A 21,218-nucleotide genomic window follows, 5' to 3' on the forward strand; every position below is an offset into this window, starting at 1 on the left:
AAAGGATACTATGTGATATGGGTTTTCTTTAATATATCTTTTGAAGATTAAAAACAAAGATTGATTTGTTTTCAGCAATAGATTAAGTGGTCCATGGGCTTAAACGTGTCGCGGTTTGCTGCAGTACTTTATGAAAACATAATATTCGTTATTATATACATTTCTATTAACACAAATTGTGTTTCTGAAGACTAATAATGCCACGTCAATCTAATCAAAAGCGAATTCAAACGTTACAAAAAAGACATTTACATAGACCGATTGATAGGATAAAAAAGAATATTCAGTTTTGAAAAATAGGCCTTTTTTTCCTATTCACATATTTCAGTACTGCAAATACTTTTCAAGCTTGCCAACCGGCCGCAAATCCTACTCCAAACATTTTTGTTACAAACTGAAATTTGTGTTATATTTGTTTTCCTAGTAAACTTTCCCGCCAATTTTCTGCCAAGCTGTCAGGGTTATGTAGTCTGGTTCCTTTTTGACCTAAAGATTCAAACCATTCTGGCCAAAATGTGTGAGGTTATAGCCGACGGTATCAAGTAACTAGTCCAGACAAGGAATTCCGCTCGGTTCTGAATTTCCCGACGTTTTCCTGACACTCGGTTATGGTCGGGTGTCTTCGTGTGTAAATGGTTGTACTTTAATACAAAGATAATGCCTGCCATATTTTGTTAAAAGTCCTGGACAAAATGGAATTAATTAAATATAATGTTATTGCATTTACAAAATGCTATGCCTTGCATACTGACCGGTATCTCTGTATTAAAACGCGAACAGGGTCATTTGCATTTATCCAAAAATTACCCTATCAAATTATTATCAAAATTCTTATTGGAATTAAGGATCGTATATATTGGTACTGTTTTTTATGAGGTGTCTACTCGATCAACGATCTATCAATAAACGTCGGGGAAACGTCGGGGGATCGGGGAACGGCAATCAGACTATTGGGCATTCGAATGTTGCTATTTTACAAAAATATAATAATTCAATTAAAATATGTCGAAAATCTGATGACTTATCCAAATATAAAGTGACACTCTATAGTTTACCCAAATACATTGTTATTGCTGTAATACATTTGATAATTGATTTTACTCGGTTGTTTGGAGGTAGCCTTCATACAAAAATAGCGCTCAAAAATTGGTGGCATTTAGAATAATTCAGCTGTTGTTAAGCATTTTTGTAGTGAAACTATTCAGAAGTTATTCGGCCCGACCAATTTGCATAGACGATGACGTCACGAAGGAGCACGGTCTGCAGAGAAGACTCGGCGGCTTTTGCTATCACATCAATGTCGTCACCTTTCTGGTAAACCCAGCAGGCGTTGTTGGTCGGATTGGCAGGGTCCAACAAAATGGGGCTGAAGAAAAAATTCAGATTAGAAAGAATTGACTGAATAATTCAAACAAGTAGGCCTAATGTTATACTTCTTTGATACCATGCGACACTGAATCTCTCATGAATTAATGACGGGTGTCTCCGAGCGTGTAAGTTTTACGTTTCGAACAGCAAGCTCTGTTCGTCTCAAAAGAATGACGATATAGAAAAATATACCTTGTCGAAACGTCGAGTTTATACTAGTCCTTTTAGCTTGCTAGTCAAACATATTTGAACTTCCACTTATCACTGACCCCATTATGCAAACTTAGTTACGTTTCCTTCTTAAATTGGGTTATTGAATGGGCTTATGTTAACCATTGGGGTACGGACTCTTTGTAAACATGGTATAAATTTTTTAAAACGTCATAAAATTTGAGACTTTGCGCACGGATTAAAAACAAAGTTTTTTGAAATACATTTAAATCCAATTTTTGTTTGATCTTGCCGACCTAGCTAACTGAATTTGCTTTTTTTTTTTATAGATTCTTGACCAGTTGGTCAGCAGTAAAACTCACTTTCTGTGCCCAAGTTTGGTGATGGCTTGTTCCGCCAAATCCGCGTCATACATGTCGGTCCAGAAGTGACGAAGAACCTGGAGAGCAGTCATGGCTTTAAGGATGTCCTTCAGTCCCTGGGCCTTGCTGAAGTACGCGGGCTTACCGGCGTTCTCCCAGCGGTAGATGGTAATCAGCTCCAGAGGGTAGGATTTCTGGAGAGCCCGGGGCAAGGAGGTGCATGCCCAGAACTTGACCAGGCTGATCAGCTCCTTGACGTAGCCCGGCTGGTTCTTCACGAAGTCCCACTGGAATTTCACCAACGAGGCCGAGTAGAATCCGCGGTCGTAGCCGCTGAGTTGAAGCATTTCCTTATAAATGTCGGACGGACCTGTGTATTAAAAGACACACATACATTTCTATTTTTTTTTTTAATTCTTCTGGTATAATGCAATGTAACGGAGGCTAAACATCCCAATAATACAACCTCGGATTGTGCGTTCTTTTCAGCTATGCTTTCCGTACTGCACCAAGCGAAAGAAAAGAAGAGCCATCGGGCGCATATTTTTAATGTTTCGATTTAATGTTATACATGAGGAAAATATAATATAAAATTACTTACACAGCTATTGGGTCACCGAGTCGGTGTTGAAATCATCAGCACGAAATGTAATGAATGCTAACTTACCTAGACCATAACCATGAAAGTTTTCAGCTGTAGGCAGGAGATCGACCTCCAGAAACCGTCGTCCAGTAACTTCGATGACGAAGCTGATCGTATACGCGTCGCTGCGTCTTATCCCTACGTTTTTCAGACGACCGAGTGCTTTCTTCAGCTCGTCGATGACTGCCTTGAGTTGCGTTCTATAGTCCTGCGTCGACGAAGAACAGATGGGTGCCAAGTGCGAGGGGTTGATGTAGGCAACCAGGTCAACTTCGGACAGGCCGCCTATCATTGTGCCTTTACCGAGTGAACCACCCTGAAAGGTAATAAGCACCGTGGGGATGTAAAATGAATACTCGTCCAACAACCATCGTCCTGTCACTATGGCCCATCACGATTTTCGTAGCCGTCACAAGTTGTTTTAAAGAGCGAACAGTCTTTTCAAATTAGGAGCTTTTGAGTTTCAAAAATTGTCTTTCTGTTTCACCAGTAATGAAGTAAGACTTTAGTAAAATATTCTGTCTTTTTAACTCGATAATTCATGGTTGATTCCATCCTTTTGATGTCGGCGTCTATAGCATTTTCTTATGTAAAGTGTATCCTGTCGGCGTAATGTTTCTTCCCAGGATGGTCGGGGTCAATTCATGAATAATTAAGTCGTTTCGATTGGAAAATTATGTTTATTCACGAGAACAGAACAATGACACCAACAACATTGTTGTTCGTTAAAGCAAATTTAAAGAACGGTTATCGTCGAGCTACCACACAGTAGCCTAGTGATATGAGTTATGGATACAAAGATCCCTGGTTCGAACCCATGTTGTCGCTGCACATTTTCATCGACTAATTTTCTCTTTCAAATTTATTGTTGAGATAATTTTAATTAAAGGGGGGGGGGAGAACCTATATTTCTTTCAATGATTCAAGGGAAAAACTGAATTATTAATGAATTGGCCCCAACCCTCCTTGGTAAAAAAATACGCGTCCTGTCGATTATGACACCTACTTTGAGGACCTCAGAAGACCCACAAATACTCCAGTCACAATAAGGACTCACTCACCTTTATGACGTCTGGGGTGTCCAGCAGGTTTTTACCTGCAGTGACGCATTTTATGTTGAGAGAACCGAGGAGTCTGTCCACTGCTTCACTGCAGTCGGAATTAAACTTCTGCGTTCCTTCTAGAATGTTCGTAATGTACCACCTCTCCAAACTGCTTGGATCCAGACACCAAGGTTCGGGTCCCGTTGAAAACCAGTTCCCCATGGTTCTGTAAAAAAAAAATCTTAGTTTTAACTTAATTTCCAAATTGAACATAGGAAATGACTGGAGCGGGTTTGAACTGAACGCTCAAGATGGGCAAGATGGGGAACTCCATAGAAATTGCGAAATCGCCATGGACGCCATTCCAGTAAGCAAACCATTGTGCAAACCATTGTTTGCACAATGGTTTGCTTACTTGAAGCAAACCATTGCGCGAACCAGTGGCGTAACCAGGGATTTTTCGGGGGGGGGGGGGGAGGGGGGTTTGGGGGGGGGTCTGGAACATTTCATGGGGGGGGGGCATGTCATGTAGATCAATGATAATATTTTTAGAAACTCAAAATCTCAGGGGGGGGGGGCGACTGGGGGGGGGGCAACAAGGTTTCATGGGGGGGGGGGGCTCTTGGCTACGCCACTGGCGCGAACAATGATTGTTACAATGGTTTCCTTACTCGAATGGCGTCCATGACGATTTCGCAATTTCTATGGAGTTCCCCATCTTGCGCCTTCGGCGCTATCACATCTTTGGTTTGAACATGCGACCTCCGGAGTAGGCCTATACCTTTACGGCGCTCTACCAACTGAGCTTTCCATGCAGCTCTATGTGGGCGGTTCCCCATTTTGTCAACATCAGAAGCTGTTAACCATTATAATGACACGTAACCAGGGATCACACCCATAGTCTTGATTTTAAGTTGATGAACAATAATACGGTAGCTAGTTTTGACAAAACTTGATAAATATTGGAAGGGATTATTATTTGTTTTAACTGTACCTTGCATCCTAAATAATCAAAATCAAAAAATAAAAATCCCTAAAAATAAAAATAAAGTCGGGGTATTTCAACATCATTCTCGTCAAAGTGATGATACAATGTTCAAATTTTCGCGATTTTGTCGGATGTTGGCCCCTTAAATACAAGAAATCCCGTTTAATTTGCCCATATCCCCATGCTAATTGAGACCGCCAATACATATGATGTTTTTAAAGTAGTCGATTTTTTGAATAACCGTCTTAGTGACAAGACGACTCTCATTATGGCCCTACATTAAACGTTTTTGTACTCCGTAAACGTAAATATATATTGATATCGGTATCTTTGCTTGAAGGCATATTGGATCATTTGCCTTTCTTGCATTTTGTTTATTTCCAATAATAAAAGCATGCACTCAAAATAAAAAAGAAACATTTTTCAAAATTCCTAAAAGAACAATTGGACATCCAAAAGAACAACATGAAAGATCACAATGTCTTGTTGCTTATAATTCCAGCACGCTTACCTGTTCACAGTCCACGACTTAACGTTCACAACTGCACAATAGCTGTGTCGTACAAGCAATGACGTGTCGTTGCAAGCGTTCGCTCTTATAACAGCTTGGCCATCGGTATCATGACATAATTATCCAGAAAAGAAACATTGGGTATTCCCCGGGTGAGAAATCTGTACCGTGACCTTGACATAACCATCACAGCTCTTGTTTACATTCTGGGCGACTTTGATCATCAGAGCATAGCGATTGATTTTCGACGCGTAGCCTGAATGCCACTGAAGCAAAATGGATCCATTGAAATTATACACAGGTATACAAGCATACAGGTATTTTCTCCCCTCAATTTTTCCAGAATTTTTTGCTATTTTATATTTATTAATTTTTTTTTAGAAAAGCCTCTTAAATAGTCATGGGTAGACCAGCTGGCTTGAGCGTGTTTTTTGTGCATACAATAAATAAGGCCAAAAAAAGTCTCCGGTTTCTGGTATGGAGCTTGTCCAAAAAGTGGTGCGGCGACGCGGCTTTTTTTTTTTACCCGACTTTTTTGCTTCAAATTTGCTTCAAATGTCGGCTGATGACTGCAAATGGTGCCCGACTAAACCTAGTGCAAATATATGGGAGTCCAGAGAGGCCACACAAAGCTTATTCTCGATCATAACCCCATCTAAAAACACGTTGAAATTGCGCAGCAGCAGAATTCCAGTCAAACCAGTGAGTTTGGCGGTTTTGAGACATCATCTTTCATTGAAAAAAAAAACGTTTTCATTTTGCCGACGCGCATGGCTACGGCGACGCGCGCGCATACCAGAAACCGGAGACTTTTTTTTTGGCCTAAGGCTTGCTTTCGCCCCGTGGCACTGGCGCACGAGGTCGAAGAAAATCGGCAGGGCTCCTTTCTACACCAGTGAAAGAAATAACTGTGTGCTACTTTATAATACCATCCACCAATTATTCTAACAACGTGAATTTTGGCATGTCGGAGTGTCTGCATCTTTTAATAAGTTTGCCCACGATTCAACCCGCGAGTGAGGGAGGTCATTTTATCTGTCGTCCTTTAGTTCTAATAAAACAATAAACAGCACATCACAGCTCATCAAATTTACAAAACACACATAAAGTATACAATAATTTTAATAGATGCGCCGTATGATCAATGACTGCCCCCTCTCTCGCCTTATACTGGTGGCATCGCAGCCCTTCACTTGGCCGAGGACCCAACGAGACACTGGCTTACGGACAATACGACGAGATCGCCATAGCATACGACATCATCATCATCATCATCACTATATTCCCAAGCTTAACTGCCAAATGCTTCTTGTATCTCAGAATTTTTTTTATCTGAAACACCGCAATAACTTGGGTGTTTCATGAATTTCTCGAAATTTACAATCCACGATAACGTCAAAAGCAGATTTTATTTCCAAAACCCAGTCAATTGACTGATCGATGGAAATCACATATAAAACTTGATTTCTTTGAAAGCAAGCCAGACTTATTTCACGGGGAGTTGAGTATGTCCTTTAATCTAGGCAAGCTTTTCGATAACAATTCGGTACAGGTGCAAATGATCTTATATGCCCTTAAACAATGCTAATAAACTCACAACAATGTAAATTAATTATTGGAAGCTTTTTGCTCGCGCGTTGGATTCGATAGATACACTACTTAGTATTAGTATAACACAAACATTGGACATCCAAAACGAACAACATGAAAGAGCTGCAATTATTTCCAAATGAAAAACACAAAGAGAACAAAATATCAACTCGTTTTGCTCATATTAAGCATGCTTACCACAAAGTAACGTTGCCAACTGCACAAGTTGTGTCGAACAACTATAGACGTTTCCTTGCAAAGCTTTCACTCTTATAACAGCTTGCCCGTCGATATGTTGACATAATTACCCATGCAGAAAGCATACATTTGGAATTTTCCGGGTGAGATAGAAACATCATTTAAAGCCAAGCCGGAAACGAAGCCGAGCTTTGAAAAGGACCATCATGTATATTTTTAGCCGTGGCGGCTACTTGACCTAGATTCGTCATAAAGTGTCAGCATCTTTTGATTTTGTGTCCTTGCAAAGCGTTCACTCTTATAACAGCTTGCCCATCGATATTTCGACATAATTGCCCTGAAAAGATACATTTGGTATTCAACGTGGTGAGAAATCTGCAAACCGTGCGTCATAGTCTTTTTTTAAATCAGACGACGTTACCTATGAGTTTTCCAAAACTCGGCTTCGTCTCCATTTCGGCTTCGCCTGCTATTTGGGTCCCTCACTTTGAAGATTACAGCTCAACATCAGTCAATGTTTTCTTACTGAAATATCAAACTTTATTTGATGGGAACGTCAAAGGCTCTTAATGATGAAGCCAAGCCGAAAACGAAGCCGAGCTTTGAGAAACGGCCATCATGTTTATTTTTAGCCGTGACGGCTATACCTGACCTTAGATTCGTCATAAATAGTCAGAATCTTTTGGCCTGGGGACCAGACTATTGTTAAATTGAAATTGCTCCTCCATTTAAGGAAACAGCGGTAGCGAAAGAGGGCAATGGTTAAAGTTAACGTAAGAGAGTATTTGGGTTGTCGTGCCGAGGAGTTTTGAAACGTCGGGTTCCTCTTTGCTTCGGCTTCATTGCTGGCTTCAAAATAATTTGTGAGTAAAGCGGAAATTAAAGGGCCATGATATGCAGTGAATTACTGTGAGGAAAATATTTTGTGCGACTTTCTACTCCTCCTTATATGTATGAAACATTTGAATATCCCTTTTTGGTTCATTTATTGAAAAGTGCACTTCTTTATACATTTAAAATTATCCATTTTTTCCCGGACAACTGAGGGTGCTGTTGCTGTGATGTCATTTCAGGAAGCTACAGTTCAGTATAGGTGTTTTTTGTTCAAATTGTGAACCCAAAAATCTGAAAACATTTGTGAGAAAAAGTTTCTCATTGGCCCAGGCTTAGTGCCATGTACTTACACAACAACAAATCACCAAAGAAAAAAAAATATTTAAGGCACTAAAATATCCTAAACTCGGGCAACTTTTGGTACTGCTGAAACAAGCTATAACATTGAGGTTTCTGCGTGCAAAATGACATCCCACTTTTGCTCATGAATATGCCATTCGCATTAGCATAAACACCAAAAAGGCATAAAAATACTCTGGAAAATGTCAAAATGAAACATGCAAATCGGGATAAATGGGACAGAAAGATGCATTTTTAAGGATTGCATTAAACAAAGTACATTTAAAAAAGGACATGGTCCCTTTAACGTTGGTCATATCATACATGAAAATATATCTGAAGCGGAACATAGAACTCTATAAGGATTATAACCCCCTCATGTCATGGGCCTAAAAATCTTGCCTCGCCAGGTTTTTTTCCGGGGGGGGGGGGCAAAGCAAATGTTTCCCCAAAATTCCTTAACTTTCTCATTATACTCTCAATTTATCATTTTTCCGAGCGTGAGCTAGCCTTGTTCAATGCGGTCTCTCGGCTTTTTGTCGAAGGGAGATAATTGGGCCCTAGCACCCACAATCAACGCGGTTACGTGCGTGTACCACCGAACCTTGTCCGTGCGTGTACCACCGACCCTTGTCCGTACGAACGGTTCGGTACTAACACAACCAGCAAGCACACACACGTGAGTACGGACTGTACGCATGGTGTAATCATGGAATAAGGCAGTAAATGTAGGCCTACTATGTTCTGCGTGTGGGTGTACGTACGTACGTGTGGGGGATATACGCGCCGCGTGGCCTGTCGAACGACCGCCTTGTTGGGTCTGCAACTTCCGGGTTTAATGTCTTTCTTTACTTTTTCGTCCAGTTTTGGAAAAAAATGGGCGGGCTTCAGGTATGCGGGTATGCCGTGATGATTATGTAGGTTCGTCTTGGACCAATCACATGAAACAACCTTCGCAATAGTATGATTAATTCATTTTTAAGCTGACCAATCGTAAGCTTCACAAGAATCATGTGACGTCGCGCGGCATGCATAATGCATTAGTCATCATGGCGTCTTCCATGTCATTTTAGCGAGAGCGAAATGTTCGTCACTTTTTCAACAATTTGACATTGATTCGAGTTTTTCGGCTCGTGTAATGAATCCATTTGAGTGGGCAACGATCGTCTAATGACAGCATTACCTGCAGAATTCGTTGGAGCCTTCAATACTGCTTCGGACAGACTGGGACTGAACGACTTTCACCCACAGCAACGGGCCGCCATTGCAGCGTTTCTTCGCGGATGCGACGTGTTCGTTAGCCTATCGCGGGCTGACCAATGAGAATTCAGTATATACGCGGGGGTGGTACCTCATTACCGTAATAGGTTTTGCTGGGTCAACTCAAAACCATCAAGGCGTTGGGTTACGCGGACTAGCTCATGCATGTACATGTACTTGTACATGTACATGTACATGTACTGTGTGTGCATGGCTGTTGTACGAGTACGTGTGTGATGTACGTGCGTACGTACATGTACATGTACAAGCATAGCCTTGCTGTATGGTACAAGTTACTTTCTCACTAGCAGCGTACGGGCATCGATAATGTGCACGCAATTATGCCTTGCCAAGTTGATTAGGGATTTTGTTATCGGCGATTTTTTTTTTATCGGCGAATCGATAAGCCCGCAACGCCTTGGTCAAGGCTAAGCGTGAGCAGGGGAGCATTTGCCCTACCCCCCCCCATCAAATTAACAGCAATATGGATTCGCACCTGTTTTTCCTTGTGTGTGTGTTTTTGTTTCCGTTTTCCGGGGGGGGGGGGGGGCAAGCGCCCCCTTGCCCCCCCCCCCCCCCCCCCCCCCCGCGACGCCCATGAAAGCAACGTCAGATATCGTACCTGGATCTTAAACCCATAAGAATGAAATTCCATCAGAATGATTGCTGTTAGGGCAACGATCAGGCTCATAGTAATACACTTGTTCATTGTTAATCTTCATACAAATAAGGCCTAAATAACACGTACAACAATTGGACAGTTTTTTTTTTGGTTTAATAAAATTAAATCCAATCAATTCAGTTATTCTATTTCATCACTGTAACAGAACAATAAATGTGACAGTCATGTTTACCTGTTCAATAAAAATAAACTTGTGTCAAAGATTGTGCAACCTGTTACTCACAACAATTTCATGTTGCAATGATATTACGAAATCATGCTACGGATGTATTGATGATGAAATCAGACCTGAAATTGTACAGAATCCCAGATACATTGCGCAACTATGTTTAATGGGACGCACTGTTGATGCAATGCGTAATTGGTCTCGAAATCTTGCACGTCCACGAACCTGACCTAGTATACCGGGAAAACCCCGATGAGAAATCCCAGGGTGTTTTTCTATTTTTAGTAAGCTAATTGTATTGCGACCTAGCTGCACAACCGAATACAGGTTGAATTGATTTCTGCACGACGCATGTAAACACTTTGCGCCTCTGTCTGGTTCACTGACCGTGGTTAAAGAGATACTACGGCCTGAAATTCCCCGAAAATTGCATGTTTTGGATTGTTTACTTAAACTATTTAAGTAAGATTTGAGGCTTTTCATGGTGGAGGTACTAAATAATGAAAGGTTTGCGGAAACACCATGTGCGAATAATTTCTCAACTAAGAGAATGGTTCTGAAAAAGAACCAGTGGTATAAACTCGACGTTCCGGTCAGTATGCTCTGACCTCTCCTGAAGACGGTCAGAGCATACTGACCGGAACGTCGAGTTTATACCTCTGGTTCTTTTCAGAACCATTCTCTTTGTTGAGAAATTATTCGCACATGGTGTTTCCGCAAACCTTTCATTATAAACTATTTAAAAGGTCATGTTTCAAGGAAAAAACCTAATGTCTTATACCTCTCCCTAGAAAAGTCGAAGCAAGTGCGAGTGCAAAATACGCTTTGGCCGTCTTGCGTGAAATCTATCAAACAGATCCCTGCCAGAGTTTAAAAATGTGACGACCTAAAATGCGACAGCGATGGCAGATATAATTATGGAGCATATCATGCTTTAGATATCATGTCATTTTTTGTTCTCGTGTACTAAACTTTTAGAGTTTGAAAGTTTAGTTTCAAAATGCTCCTATTTTAACCAGAATTAATTTCCTGGGCTGAAATTCGAACTTTTATCCCTTACATAAAATACTTCAACTTGCAACAAATCAAAACGCCTGGGAAATTCCTAGTTTTTGAGTAAAATCCATATATATATTTTGTGATAACCTCGTGGAAGACATGTTCACCTATAGAAATTGCCCTGTGGAGACGTATACAATCTTTTGTTCCCTATTACGCACATGTCTCCACAGGGTACCGTGTTCCATATCAATGTACTGTATATACACGTTGAGTGTGTGGTACGTAATACGCACAGCACCAATTCACACATATTGTTTTGTACACGTCAGCAGAAGGTGAACCACGGTTCGGCTGGATCACAACTAACACTCTACAGCTCGATTTTTCAGAGACAAGCTAGTGACCCCTGAAATTCATTCACTCATGGTTCTCTCAAGAATAATACCAAAAAAACACCACACCAACTGGACGCAAATATTCTACTTTTAAATGCTCTTTCTATTTAATATCATTTCGGTTAAAACACGTTTTGTAGCCCAATTGGGCGCATTCCAGGCCGTAATATCCCTTTAATGGAATTGGAGTTCGGGATCATTTGCATTGCTGACATTCAAATGTATGGGCCCACAACGCGGTTATGTTATGTTATAAAGTGCATCATTGTAAAACATGAGACTGCAAGAGAATGGCAAAACAATCGAGAAAAACGTTTTTTTTTTTCAAGGGCACGTGTTGGTCTTTGAGTATGACCGTACCGATGTACCGATGAAGTTGGATTCAAACGCAGGTCCTTCGATTAGGCCAAAAAAAAGTCTCCGGTTTCTGGTATGGAGCTAGCCCCAAAAGTGGTGCGGCGACGCGGCTTTTTAATTTTTTTTTACCTGTTTTGTTTGCTTCAAATGTCGGCTGACCACTGCAAATGGTGCCCGACTAAACTTAGTGCAAATATATGGAAGTATAGAGAGGCCACATAAAGCTTATTCTCGATCATAACCCTATCTAAAACACGTTAAAATTGTGCAGCAGACATCATCTTTTATTGAAAAAAAAATCATTTTGCCGACGCGCATGGTTACGGCGACGCGCGCGCATACCAGAAACCGGAGACTTTTTGGGGGGCCTTAGATACGGTTGATCACATTGATTTATAGCTGACACAATAAATGCAAAAGGAGGGCGCTATTTGGTTTGGGTAAACTTTACCAAAATCAAACAGCGCCCTCTTGTGTCTGCCAGCGTAATTTTTATTCCAAGGATGGTTACGTCCAAGTCATGAATAATTCTGTAGTTTCGATCCGGCCAGTATATATTTATTCATGAAACAATTCATGAGAACAATGATATCAAAAGCGCATTGTGGTTATTTTCAAGCATATTCTTGATTTATCATTTTCGAGGGTGGGCAGGGACGTTTTGCCTCCCCCGCAACCCATTTAATTAACAGCAATATAACTTCGCGCCTGCTTTTTCTTTCTTGTCCCTCCTTTGCCCCCGCTTTTTCCCCTACTTTTTTTTGTTTTTTTTGTTTTTGGTTGCTTTTCCGGGGGTGGGGGTGGGGCGGCAAATTGTCCAGTTGGCAGAGACAACGACGTCCTTGAGAAGATTGGACTTGAGGGTGTCGTGGGCGGCGTCCTCGATCGTTTTGATGTTGTTGCCCTCCTTGTAAACCTCGCACACGTTTTTGGTTGGATTGGCTGGGTCCAAAACTATTGGACTGCATTCAAGTTGATAAAAAAGGAGAAGCGAAAAACATGAGTAGTTTCAAGCACAATATTAAGGCTATGATTATCGAGATCACTGTGCTCAACGCACACAACAAAAATGACCCTGCTACGCCTCGGCGTGTGGTGATCTGAAAACAACTATTCTGAGTCCAAATTGGCAGGATGCGTGCAAGTGGTTAACTTACTTGACACAGCCGAGCTGAGTGATGGCCTGAATCGCCAGTGCAGCGTCGTAGAGGAACGTCCAGTAGTGCCGCAACCCTCTCAAATTGCTGAGCACCTGCAGCACGTCCTTCAGCCCTTGGGCCTTGCTGATGCGCTGGGGCTCACCAGCGTTCTTCCAGCGGTAGATGGTGATCAGCTCCAGCGGGTAGGACTTGTGCAGCTTGTCCGGGAGGCACTTGTAAGCCCAGTACTTCACCAAGCGGATCAGGGCTTTGACGTGGCCGGGTATTTGCTCCATGAACCGCAGCTGGTGCTCGACCAGTGAGGCAGAGAAGAACTTCCGGTCGTAGCTGCTGGGCAACGCCAGCATGGCTCGGAAAATGTCGGCATGAGCTACAGAGAAATAATGGACTCCCTATAAACGGTTAAAGGTGTACTGTTCGTGCATGCTCTCCAACATTTTTCTTTGATCTTGCAATGTTAATCTTGTATTTTTTTATTCTAGAGAAAGCAATACCTCTACGTCTGTACACTACTCCTGCGGAAACCAAAAATCGCAATTTCAAATACAACTTTTGTTCAGAGTGAAGCTTTCTTCAGCCAGCCAGCCAACCAGCCAGCCAAACAGCCAACCAACCAGCCAGCCAGCCAACTTACTTACTTTTATACAAAGTTTGTACTCTTTTATTGACGGGACCAAGTGTCTTGCTGATGCACAGTTTGAATCTTTCGCCACCAAATTCTACTGATCATTTCGTTAATATTTTTTTCACAGGTGTAGCAAGGTGGCTAGGGCCATGGGGCATGCACACGGCAGTTTCACTCCGACAAAGTACGCCCTCTGTTGGCGAGATGGAGTTAGTGGTAATACCATGTGACAACCTAGCGCGATGTAAATAAACATTACGCGCAGCGATACCTTTGTTTCGTTGGTGGATTTAAATACCCCGCGAAAGATATAAAGATTGATTGGTTAACTAAAATGAATATGCAACAGATTACCAAATATGGCTCTACAAACATCAATGAAGCTATGTACGGTCGACAGTTGCCATCTAGCGTGCACAAATTCTGATAATGTGTGTTTTTTTTTTATGCAGCGTGTGACTTGTGACCTGGTACGAGTTAGCGTTTTCGTGCCGTCATTTCCACTTCGAGAAAACATCATTTTTAAAGGAAAATGCAGTTTTGTGACGCATACTTGGTCAATCTATCAATAAATGGGTTATCTAGGTTCACGTTGATATGGACGAAAGGTTTGGGTCGACATGCTTTCGTGAGATTTTAGCCAATATTGAGGGTGAATAAAACAGGAATTTGTCAAGTCGCGACGTACGAAGTGTACCTTCGTGGCCATGTTTTGGCATGATTTCGGAGATTCAGATGGAAATCTCAAAGGTAAGCCTACAGATTATGTATTTACTCTGCTCAGAAGATGTAGTTTTTGTAGTTTATCCTTGTTTTTAGCCTGCGACACAAGGATTTTGTGTACGTACGCCGCGCCATGACAGGAAGTCATTACAGTAATGTCGTACATGAAACAGTCGTAGCGTAGGCGCCTTGAGCTATCCCACAGCACGCACTTTTGGACGACGCAACGACTCGTGTATGTAGAAGACTTTCATCTAAGAAATATTTCTGCCAAGTGTGCTTTGCTAGTTGCAATTACCCAGAAAATCGTATTCGTAATAAATAATCACAATGCATTCCTTAATCCTAACAGTCCTGAATCCTCCAATTTCAATATGATTTTTAGTACATTTCATGTAAATTATACTAGTCAGCGTGGATGGCGCCATGTTGTGTGACGTCACCGGCATCATTGGAGTTCACAAATACAGAACTAACGCATTACAGAACCTTTGTGTGCGTGCTATGCATGTGGAACTGCCGTGCATGGGGGTTGCGGAACGGCACTGGAGACCATACCCCTTTGACCACCTTTCTCAAAGTTTGGACAAGAAAATGGTATTTTTTTTAAATTGAAAACAGCCATTGAGATTCTCTCCCTCCAGTTAATGCCTCCCCCCACCCCCTACCGTGGTCCCATGCGCCATTGATTTTGCGATTGTGACCAACAAATTCCTCCGTAGGTAATCTACCTCGGCCATGCCCACAACCGCAGTTGGCAGTTGGCAGCAGATCCACTCCCAGGGACCGTCCTCCTGGGCCGAGGTTGTTGATGGTGAAGTTGATCATGAAGACGTTCCTGTTAATGCCCTCAACGAAGGGGAGTTGTTTCAGAGCCGCTTCTAGCTCCCGGATGATCCCGTCGAGCTGCTGTATGTAGACCGCTGGGGCTGGGCCCAAATCCAGGAACGATCTCAATCGGGGCGGTTTGATGAAGGCGACAAGGTCCACATCAGAGAAATCTTTGAGCATAGTGCCTTTACCGAGAGAGCCACCCTGGAGAAAAAGCGAAAGACTTTGTAGTTTGCTATACACCTTCAATACTGAAAGAGTCTTTTTGACAGAGCTTATAACCTGACGGTTTTGCCTCCTCCAAAATCTGATGTGTTTAGGAATTTAGTATGGAAGTAGAAACCTTCAGGCTTAGTTTAATTTCAATGTATGCCAAGATTTAACTCGTAACTACGATCATTAATATTCTTTTGTCTATGAATACGAGTGCAAATTAGTGCTTTTTCTTAAAGGCCTACACACACGGTCAATGGTAAACCAAGGTTGCTCTCGTTGCACCACGTCGAAAATTGTGCAGTAATAGGCCTACGTCATCTCATTTTAATGAAAATCTGTTAATAAGGCCGCAATGTACTAGTCTACAAACTCATAAAGGCTTGCCACAAGAAAATCCGAGCGGCGATGATAATAGGGGGGGGGGGGTACAGAGGCAGCGGCAGAGTCCCTTTTACAATTAATTTTATTCCTAGCATGTAAAATACATTGTTCGCTATGGACATGACAAAACAAAAATGTCCGGCCCTCTATTTCGCCCAGGCGGATTACTAATTCGCCCGGGCGGATTACTAATTCGCCCGGACGAATTATTATTTCGCCCCGGCGGATTACTAATTCGCCCGGGCGGATTACTAATTCGCCCGGGCGAATTACTAATTTGCCCGGGCGAATTACTATTTCGCCCGGACGGATTACTAATTCGCAAGGGCGAATTAATAGTCTGCCCGGCCGCGGAGAATTAGTAATCTGCACCGGCGAATTAGTAGTCCGCTCGGGCGGAATAGTAATCCGCCCGGGCGAAATGCTAATCCGCCCGGGCGAAATAGTAATCCGCCCGGGCGAAATAGTAATCCGCCCGGGCGAAATAGTAATCCGCCCGGGCGAAATATAATCCGCCCGGGCGAAATAGTAATCCGCCCGGGCGAAATAGTAATCCGTCCGGGCGAAATAGTAATCCGCCCGTGCGAAATAGTAATCCACCCAGGCGAAGTAGTGGGCCTAAAAAAATATTTTCGGTCATGACCTAAATACGCTTCCGTATCATCCCCATAATTCCTGATTTCATAAAAAAAATACCTCCCGCGTGTCACGGTGATGTCCTTGTGATACCGCGACCACCCTGCATGGCTGGCGCGCTAATGCCCCTCTTAAAAAAATGGTCGGACCGAACTTGGGTTATCGTAACAAAGATTGTGTATACGTACGGGGACGGTTGGACACTCCGATCCGTTACAAAAAAAAAATTGAAACAGGAAGTATTTGCTCATGCAGAGTGGCGCCACCACATTCATGGTAGGTTTAAAACAGACGATTTGCTCCAGTCACTCAACGTGACAAGTTAGTTTTGCAAAGCCACTGAACATTTTTTCTTTTGTAAATCCATCAGATATATTATGTAACATTACATTAGGTGGATTCCCACCTAAGGCCCCCCCCCCCAAAAAAAGTCTCCGGTTTCTGGTATGCGCGCGCGTCGCCGTAGCCATGCGCGTCGGCAATATGAATACGTTTTTTTTTTCAATGAAAGATGATGTCTCAAACCCGCCAAACTCTCTGGTTTGACTGGAATCCTGCTGCTGCACAATTTTACCGTGTTTTTAGATTGGGTTATGGTCGAGAATAAGCTTTATGTGGCCTCTCTGGACTCCCATATATTTGCACTAAGTTTAGTCGGGCACCATTTGCAGTCATCGGCCGACATTTGAAGCAAAAAAATCAGGTAAAAAAAAAGAAAAAAAGCCGCGTCGCCGCACCACTTTTTGGGCAAGCTCCAAACCAGACACCGGAGACTTTTTGGGGGGCATAATGTATGGAAATGTTATGCAGGACTAGGAAGAGATACACCCACAATGCAACTAGTTCTGATTCCCGGCCCCTGAATACAAAATCCCAACGATAATGTAAGTGGGGAACCAGCCTAAAGCAACATGGCAAAAAGGCTACCACCAATGGGCAGTTTGTGGGGTGATGAGTTTCGATTTTCGCTGAATTCGAAAGTGTCTCTGGCAGCTATCATGAATAAAGGAGAGGGCCACTGCTTTTCAGTACTGAAACCTACGCAGTTGAAATGCTTGAAAATTGCTTTCGCGCAGACGTTGTAGCGATTTTGCCTACTAATGGTAAGAGTCAGGTTTTCTTGATAGCCATGTTTTCAACTATATCATCCATGCCCAAAGCTGTAAATATCATTAAAAAAGGTTAATGCAGCGCACACGCTGCCAATCAATGGCTTGAAATGGGAAGTAACAACCGGTCCCCATCTTATGGGACCGGGAACCAGTCTTTCGCGAGATCTGAATAAATTACAACTACAAAAACAAGATGGCGACTGCAGAAATGACGAATGGTTTCCAGATTTGAACAGGACTTTTTTGTTCCCCAGTGTATAAGTTAATAAAGTACCACCATCTTAATTTCTAATCGGTTGTAAAACTACCGGATCTCTAGATGGCGTTTTGGCACTTATGGGTCTGGTTTGGGGTTAAACATCTGATGGTTTTGCGGTGCGATGACTGTGGGATGATTAATTTGTTTTCACGCACGGGAAAGGGTCTCCCTCAGAATCTACTACATGTATCACCAAATATTGTTAAAAAAGGCGATTTGTACTGTTGTAGAACAGTAGAACTAACTCTCAGACTAATTGTGTACAACTGAAAATGTTAGTTGGCAAGACCCACATTGCAGGTTATTTGGAGTATCCGAAAAATATTTAGTTCGAAAGACACCTACCTTAACAACCCTGCTAAGGGTAAACTGGAGGCGGTTCGTGGAGCAAATGTTCTGGACGGACTTTACCACCTTATTAATGGCAGAACGGCAGTCTTTGCCGAAATCAGTGGTCCCGTCTGCGATGTTCTTGTGATACCATGTCTCCAATTCCTTCGGAACCATGGATTGGCACCAAGGCAATTCCATGACTTTAGCAGCAGCGGCAGCCATCGTAACACGGATTCACGAAACAAAATAACAACAAAAGAATCCTTGGTACTTCGGTAGAAGTGCAGACACGAGGTCTGGATAGGCTTTTGTCTGAATGCGTGTACGAACACAATTGTGACGCGACTTGTAGAGAAAGTCCAAGTCTTGAGCGGGGGTTTTACATCATGCTGCAATTCGTATCATTATATACGAAACCATTCGACATAATGTACTGATGCTGCAGCCAGACTGGAAATTGTACAGAATCCCCGAAACATTGCCTTATCATGGATGCACTGTGGACGCAGTACGCTGGTCTCTAAATCCTGAATGCACAAACCTGACCGAGTACCAAGCAAACCGGGGGGGGGGGGGGGGAAATAACCGATGATAAATAAATCGCAGGATGTGATTCTTTTTCTAAGTGCAGTTATAGCTGTACAGTTCAAGGCCATCTGTGAGCTGCAGTACCGATGAGAAATGTCATGGATTCGAAGCCTATATTAATTGTACATTTTGAAAGTCCGTCTGAGCTGCAGTGTGCAGGAATAAGGTGGCAAATTATGCAGGGCTGAAAGTAAACAAAATTAATGAGGGACAGCGTAATAACTAGTGGAATCATTTACAGTAGACGCTACAGATGACAAGGAACTACAGCAGCGGATTTGTCGATAATTGACTTAAAGTTAAATAATGGCCTTTTCATCTACGTCAGTTTTGCCAGACTTGTGTGACTTGTTTTGCAAATCGCATGCAGCTGGCGGACTAAATTAACGCAGAAACAATGGCCGGAAATTCCTTCGATGAGAAATATGGGGCAGACTTCCATACATTATTTTTGCTCAGTCACATGCTCGGTGAATAACATTGGAGTCGGAAAGTTCATGTCTGACGGTAAGGCTGCACTCACCGTGCTGCACCGTGAACTTAACAAACCAACTAAAACACTCCATAGATGAGGCTTGTCTTACAATTAGGATCTTATTTTCAGATGTTCGCCCTTATTATGTAGGCGGGTGCCTTCTATCATATCTTCTGTATAGATCGTACCAGTGGGCCAAACTGGCCAATATTTTCTTCTTCTTCTAAAATCAGATTCGAATCGTTCGCCTGGTTGAAGGTCACATTAAAAGATGTATCCCAAAAAAAAAAATTATTTAAGGTCGTTCGTCAAAAATTGACTAAGTTTCTATTATACGGGAACAAGAAATTATACCGAAAAAAAAAATATTTCAAGTTTTCGAACATGGCCAAGAAAGAAGTACTCTGGTCACCTTCCTGTTTAGGAAGCACGTTCAATCAATATTCTAAATAGCGGCATCCGATGACGCAAAAGAGAGAGAGAGGAAAGGACAAGTTTCGATGGATAATTCATGTTGTCAAATCAGCTGCTGACAAGCTGATTCCATTTTCGGAAGTAACGTGGAAATACTGCGTGCCAAGATCGGTCTCTCTTGAGGGCCAATCATCTGCATTGCCCCAGAAGTACAGGCGAGTGTAGATCTGACCACTATTGGTGTTCCGTCAGCTACTGTACCGGGCATCAGCGCCGTGTTTCACCACTGTTCACCGTACGCGTACCGCGGGTGCTGTTTTAGGAAATATATTCTTCACCGATTCATCGATGCCTTAAAACTTGCAGCTGAAATGTTGCAGCTATTAAGCAACACACGACGAGCTCGGCATATCCATACAAGACTTCAAAAGCCCTGAAAAGTTCGCGGTTATTTGATGTTGTTGTGAAAATAATTCCCTCCAAAACACGTATAGTAGGGCCTATAAACTGTGAAAAATTCCATCTCGATGCAGTGGTTTCAAACGTACATTTTACTCTGATTGTGTCTAGTTTTTGAGAATTAATCTACGAACCACGTGTCACGGTGTTGACTGCCGGCGACAACTTTCCTGTACAGTCGTAGTCTCCAACGTACGACTGAATTCACGTAAACATGAATTCGTTGCGTGGGGACCGTGATTGCTTCCCAGACGTTACACAACTATTTTGATTAGCACAAGACTACACAAATGTTCAGCCACTCTCCGTACGAAACAAATGGTGAAATAGACGTTGTTTCCCTCCGTGGGACTCGTTACCGATCAAAAATCAACCAGACGAACATCCTTTATGTATTTATGGTATTTATTTATGTAGGACAGTGTAAACAGAAAGTTACCACCTTATAGGCGCGTCACAAAATAAGCATTTTCGGATTCTGCTTCATTGCTGACTTCAGTATCATTTGGAAGTAAAGCGGAATTGATATCCATGCAGTTAACCTCGGTCATATCATACATGACAAAAATCTAATGTTTCCGAAGCAGAACATGGAACTTTATTAGGATTGTAACCCCCCCCCCTCATTTCATGGGCCTCAAAATCTCACGAAGCCACATCGGATATAGTACCTGGGTTCCCGAACCCCATCAGAATGGTTGCTGCCAGGGCAACGATCAGGCTCATAAAACCATATCCTTATTCATTGTTTATCTTCGGTTTAAGATGTCGACAATGACTAAATAACAGGTTAATGAATTGTACAGCTTTTTGGTTTAATAAAATTAACTCAAATCAGTCCAATCATTTTATTTCATCACTGTTGTAAATGGAATAACAAAGGTGACAGTAAGTTACCTAGCTGTTTAGTAACAGTAATATTGTGTAAAAAGATTACAAAACCTATCGCTCAAAATGAAAAAAAAAATAGGCCCTAGACTGAGTTATTTGTATACGATTTGTCGTCTAAATTACGGGTTTTGTTTGTGATTTGGGATGCGAGATGTATCACTCCTTTCATGAATTGAAGTCATAACTAACGATATCACTTGGTCAGT

The 21,218-nt window shown here is 42.2% G+C and overlaps 2 protein-coding genes across 3 annotated transcripts; both read right to left on the reverse strand.

The window, feature by feature from the left end:
• Positions 1-36: 36 nt before the first annotated feature.
• Positions 37-7,229, reverse strand: LOC119744325 (2'-5'-oligoadenylate synthase 1A-like). 2 transcript variants are annotated; one of them, XM_038220198.1, is made up of 5 exons: positions 5,087-5,127; positions 3,606-3,813; positions 2,569-2,860; positions 1,902-2,271; positions 37-1,366 (listed from the first exon to the last, which is right to left on the reverse strand). In XM_038220198.1, exons 2-5 carry the CDS (start codon positions 3,807-3,809, stop codon positions 1,198-1,200), a joined length of 1,035 nt encoding a protein of 344 aa, XP_038076126.1. In that variant the 5' UTR covers positions 3,810-3,813; positions 5,087-5,127; the 3' UTR covers positions 37-1,197. The 2 variants fall into 2 exon arrangements, with proteins under 2 accessions (XP_038076126.1, XP_038076125.1); XM_038220197.1 differs by lacking the exon at positions 5,087-5,127 and adding an exon at positions 6,875-7,229 and having other exon boundaries at positions 38-1,366.
• A 5,018-nt stretch (positions 7,230-12,247) lies between these two features.
• Positions 12,248-18,672, reverse strand: LOC119744533 (2'-5'-oligoadenylate synthase 1A-like). The gene is made up of 4 exons (XM_038220500.1): positions 18,198-18,672; positions 15,149-15,452; positions 13,067-13,439; positions 12,248-12,871 (listed from the first exon to the last, which is right to left on the reverse strand). Exons 1-4 carry the CDS (start codon positions 18,405-18,407, stop codon positions 12,661-12,663), a joined length of 1,098 nt encoding a protein of 365 aa, XP_038076428.1. The 5' UTR covers positions 18,408-18,672; the 3' UTR covers positions 12,248-12,660.
• Positions 18,673-21,218: the final 2,546 nt, after the last annotated feature.

The sequence above is a fragment of the Patiria miniata genome, unplaced genomic scaffold (genome assembly GCF_015706575.1).
Source record: "Patiria miniata isolate m_02_andy unplaced genomic scaffold, ASM1570657v1 HiC_scaffold_7, whole genome shotgun sequence".
Lineage (NCBI taxonomy): Eukaryota > Metazoa > Echinodermata > Asteroidea > Valvatida > Asterinidae > Patiria > Patiria miniata.

What these genes read in the sequence shown, in the direction of transcription:
- LOC119744533 (XM_038220500.1), bottom strand. Translation starts at nt 18,407, where the DNA reads ATGGCTGCCGCTGCTGCTAAAGTCATGGAATTGCCTTGGTGCCAATCC. An exon ending in CCCTTAGCAGGGTTGTTAAG is followed by an intron (nt 15,453 to 18,197) that starts GTAGGTGTCTTT and finishes CTTTTTCTCCAG; the next exon opens with GGTGGCTCTCTCGGTAAAGG. An exon ending in CGGTTGTGGGCATGGCCGAG is followed by an intron (nt 13,440 to 15,148) that starts GTAGATTACCTA and finishes ATTTCTCTGTAG; the next exon opens with CTCATGCCGACATTTTCCGA.
- LOC119744325 (XM_038220198.1), bottom strand. Translation starts at nt 3,809, where the DNA reads ATGGGGAACTGGTTTTCAACGGGACCCGAACCTTGGTGTCTGGATCCA. An exon ending in ACACCCCAGACGTCATAAAG is followed by an intron (nt 2,861 to 3,605) that starts GTGAGTGAGTCC and finishes ATTACCTTTCAG; the next exon opens with GGTGGTTCACTCGGTAAAGG. An exon ending in ACCAAACTTGGGCACAGAAA is followed by an intron (nt 1,367 to 1,901) that starts GTGAGTTTTACT and finishes TTTTTTCTTCAG; the next exon opens with CCCCATTTTGTTGGACCCTG.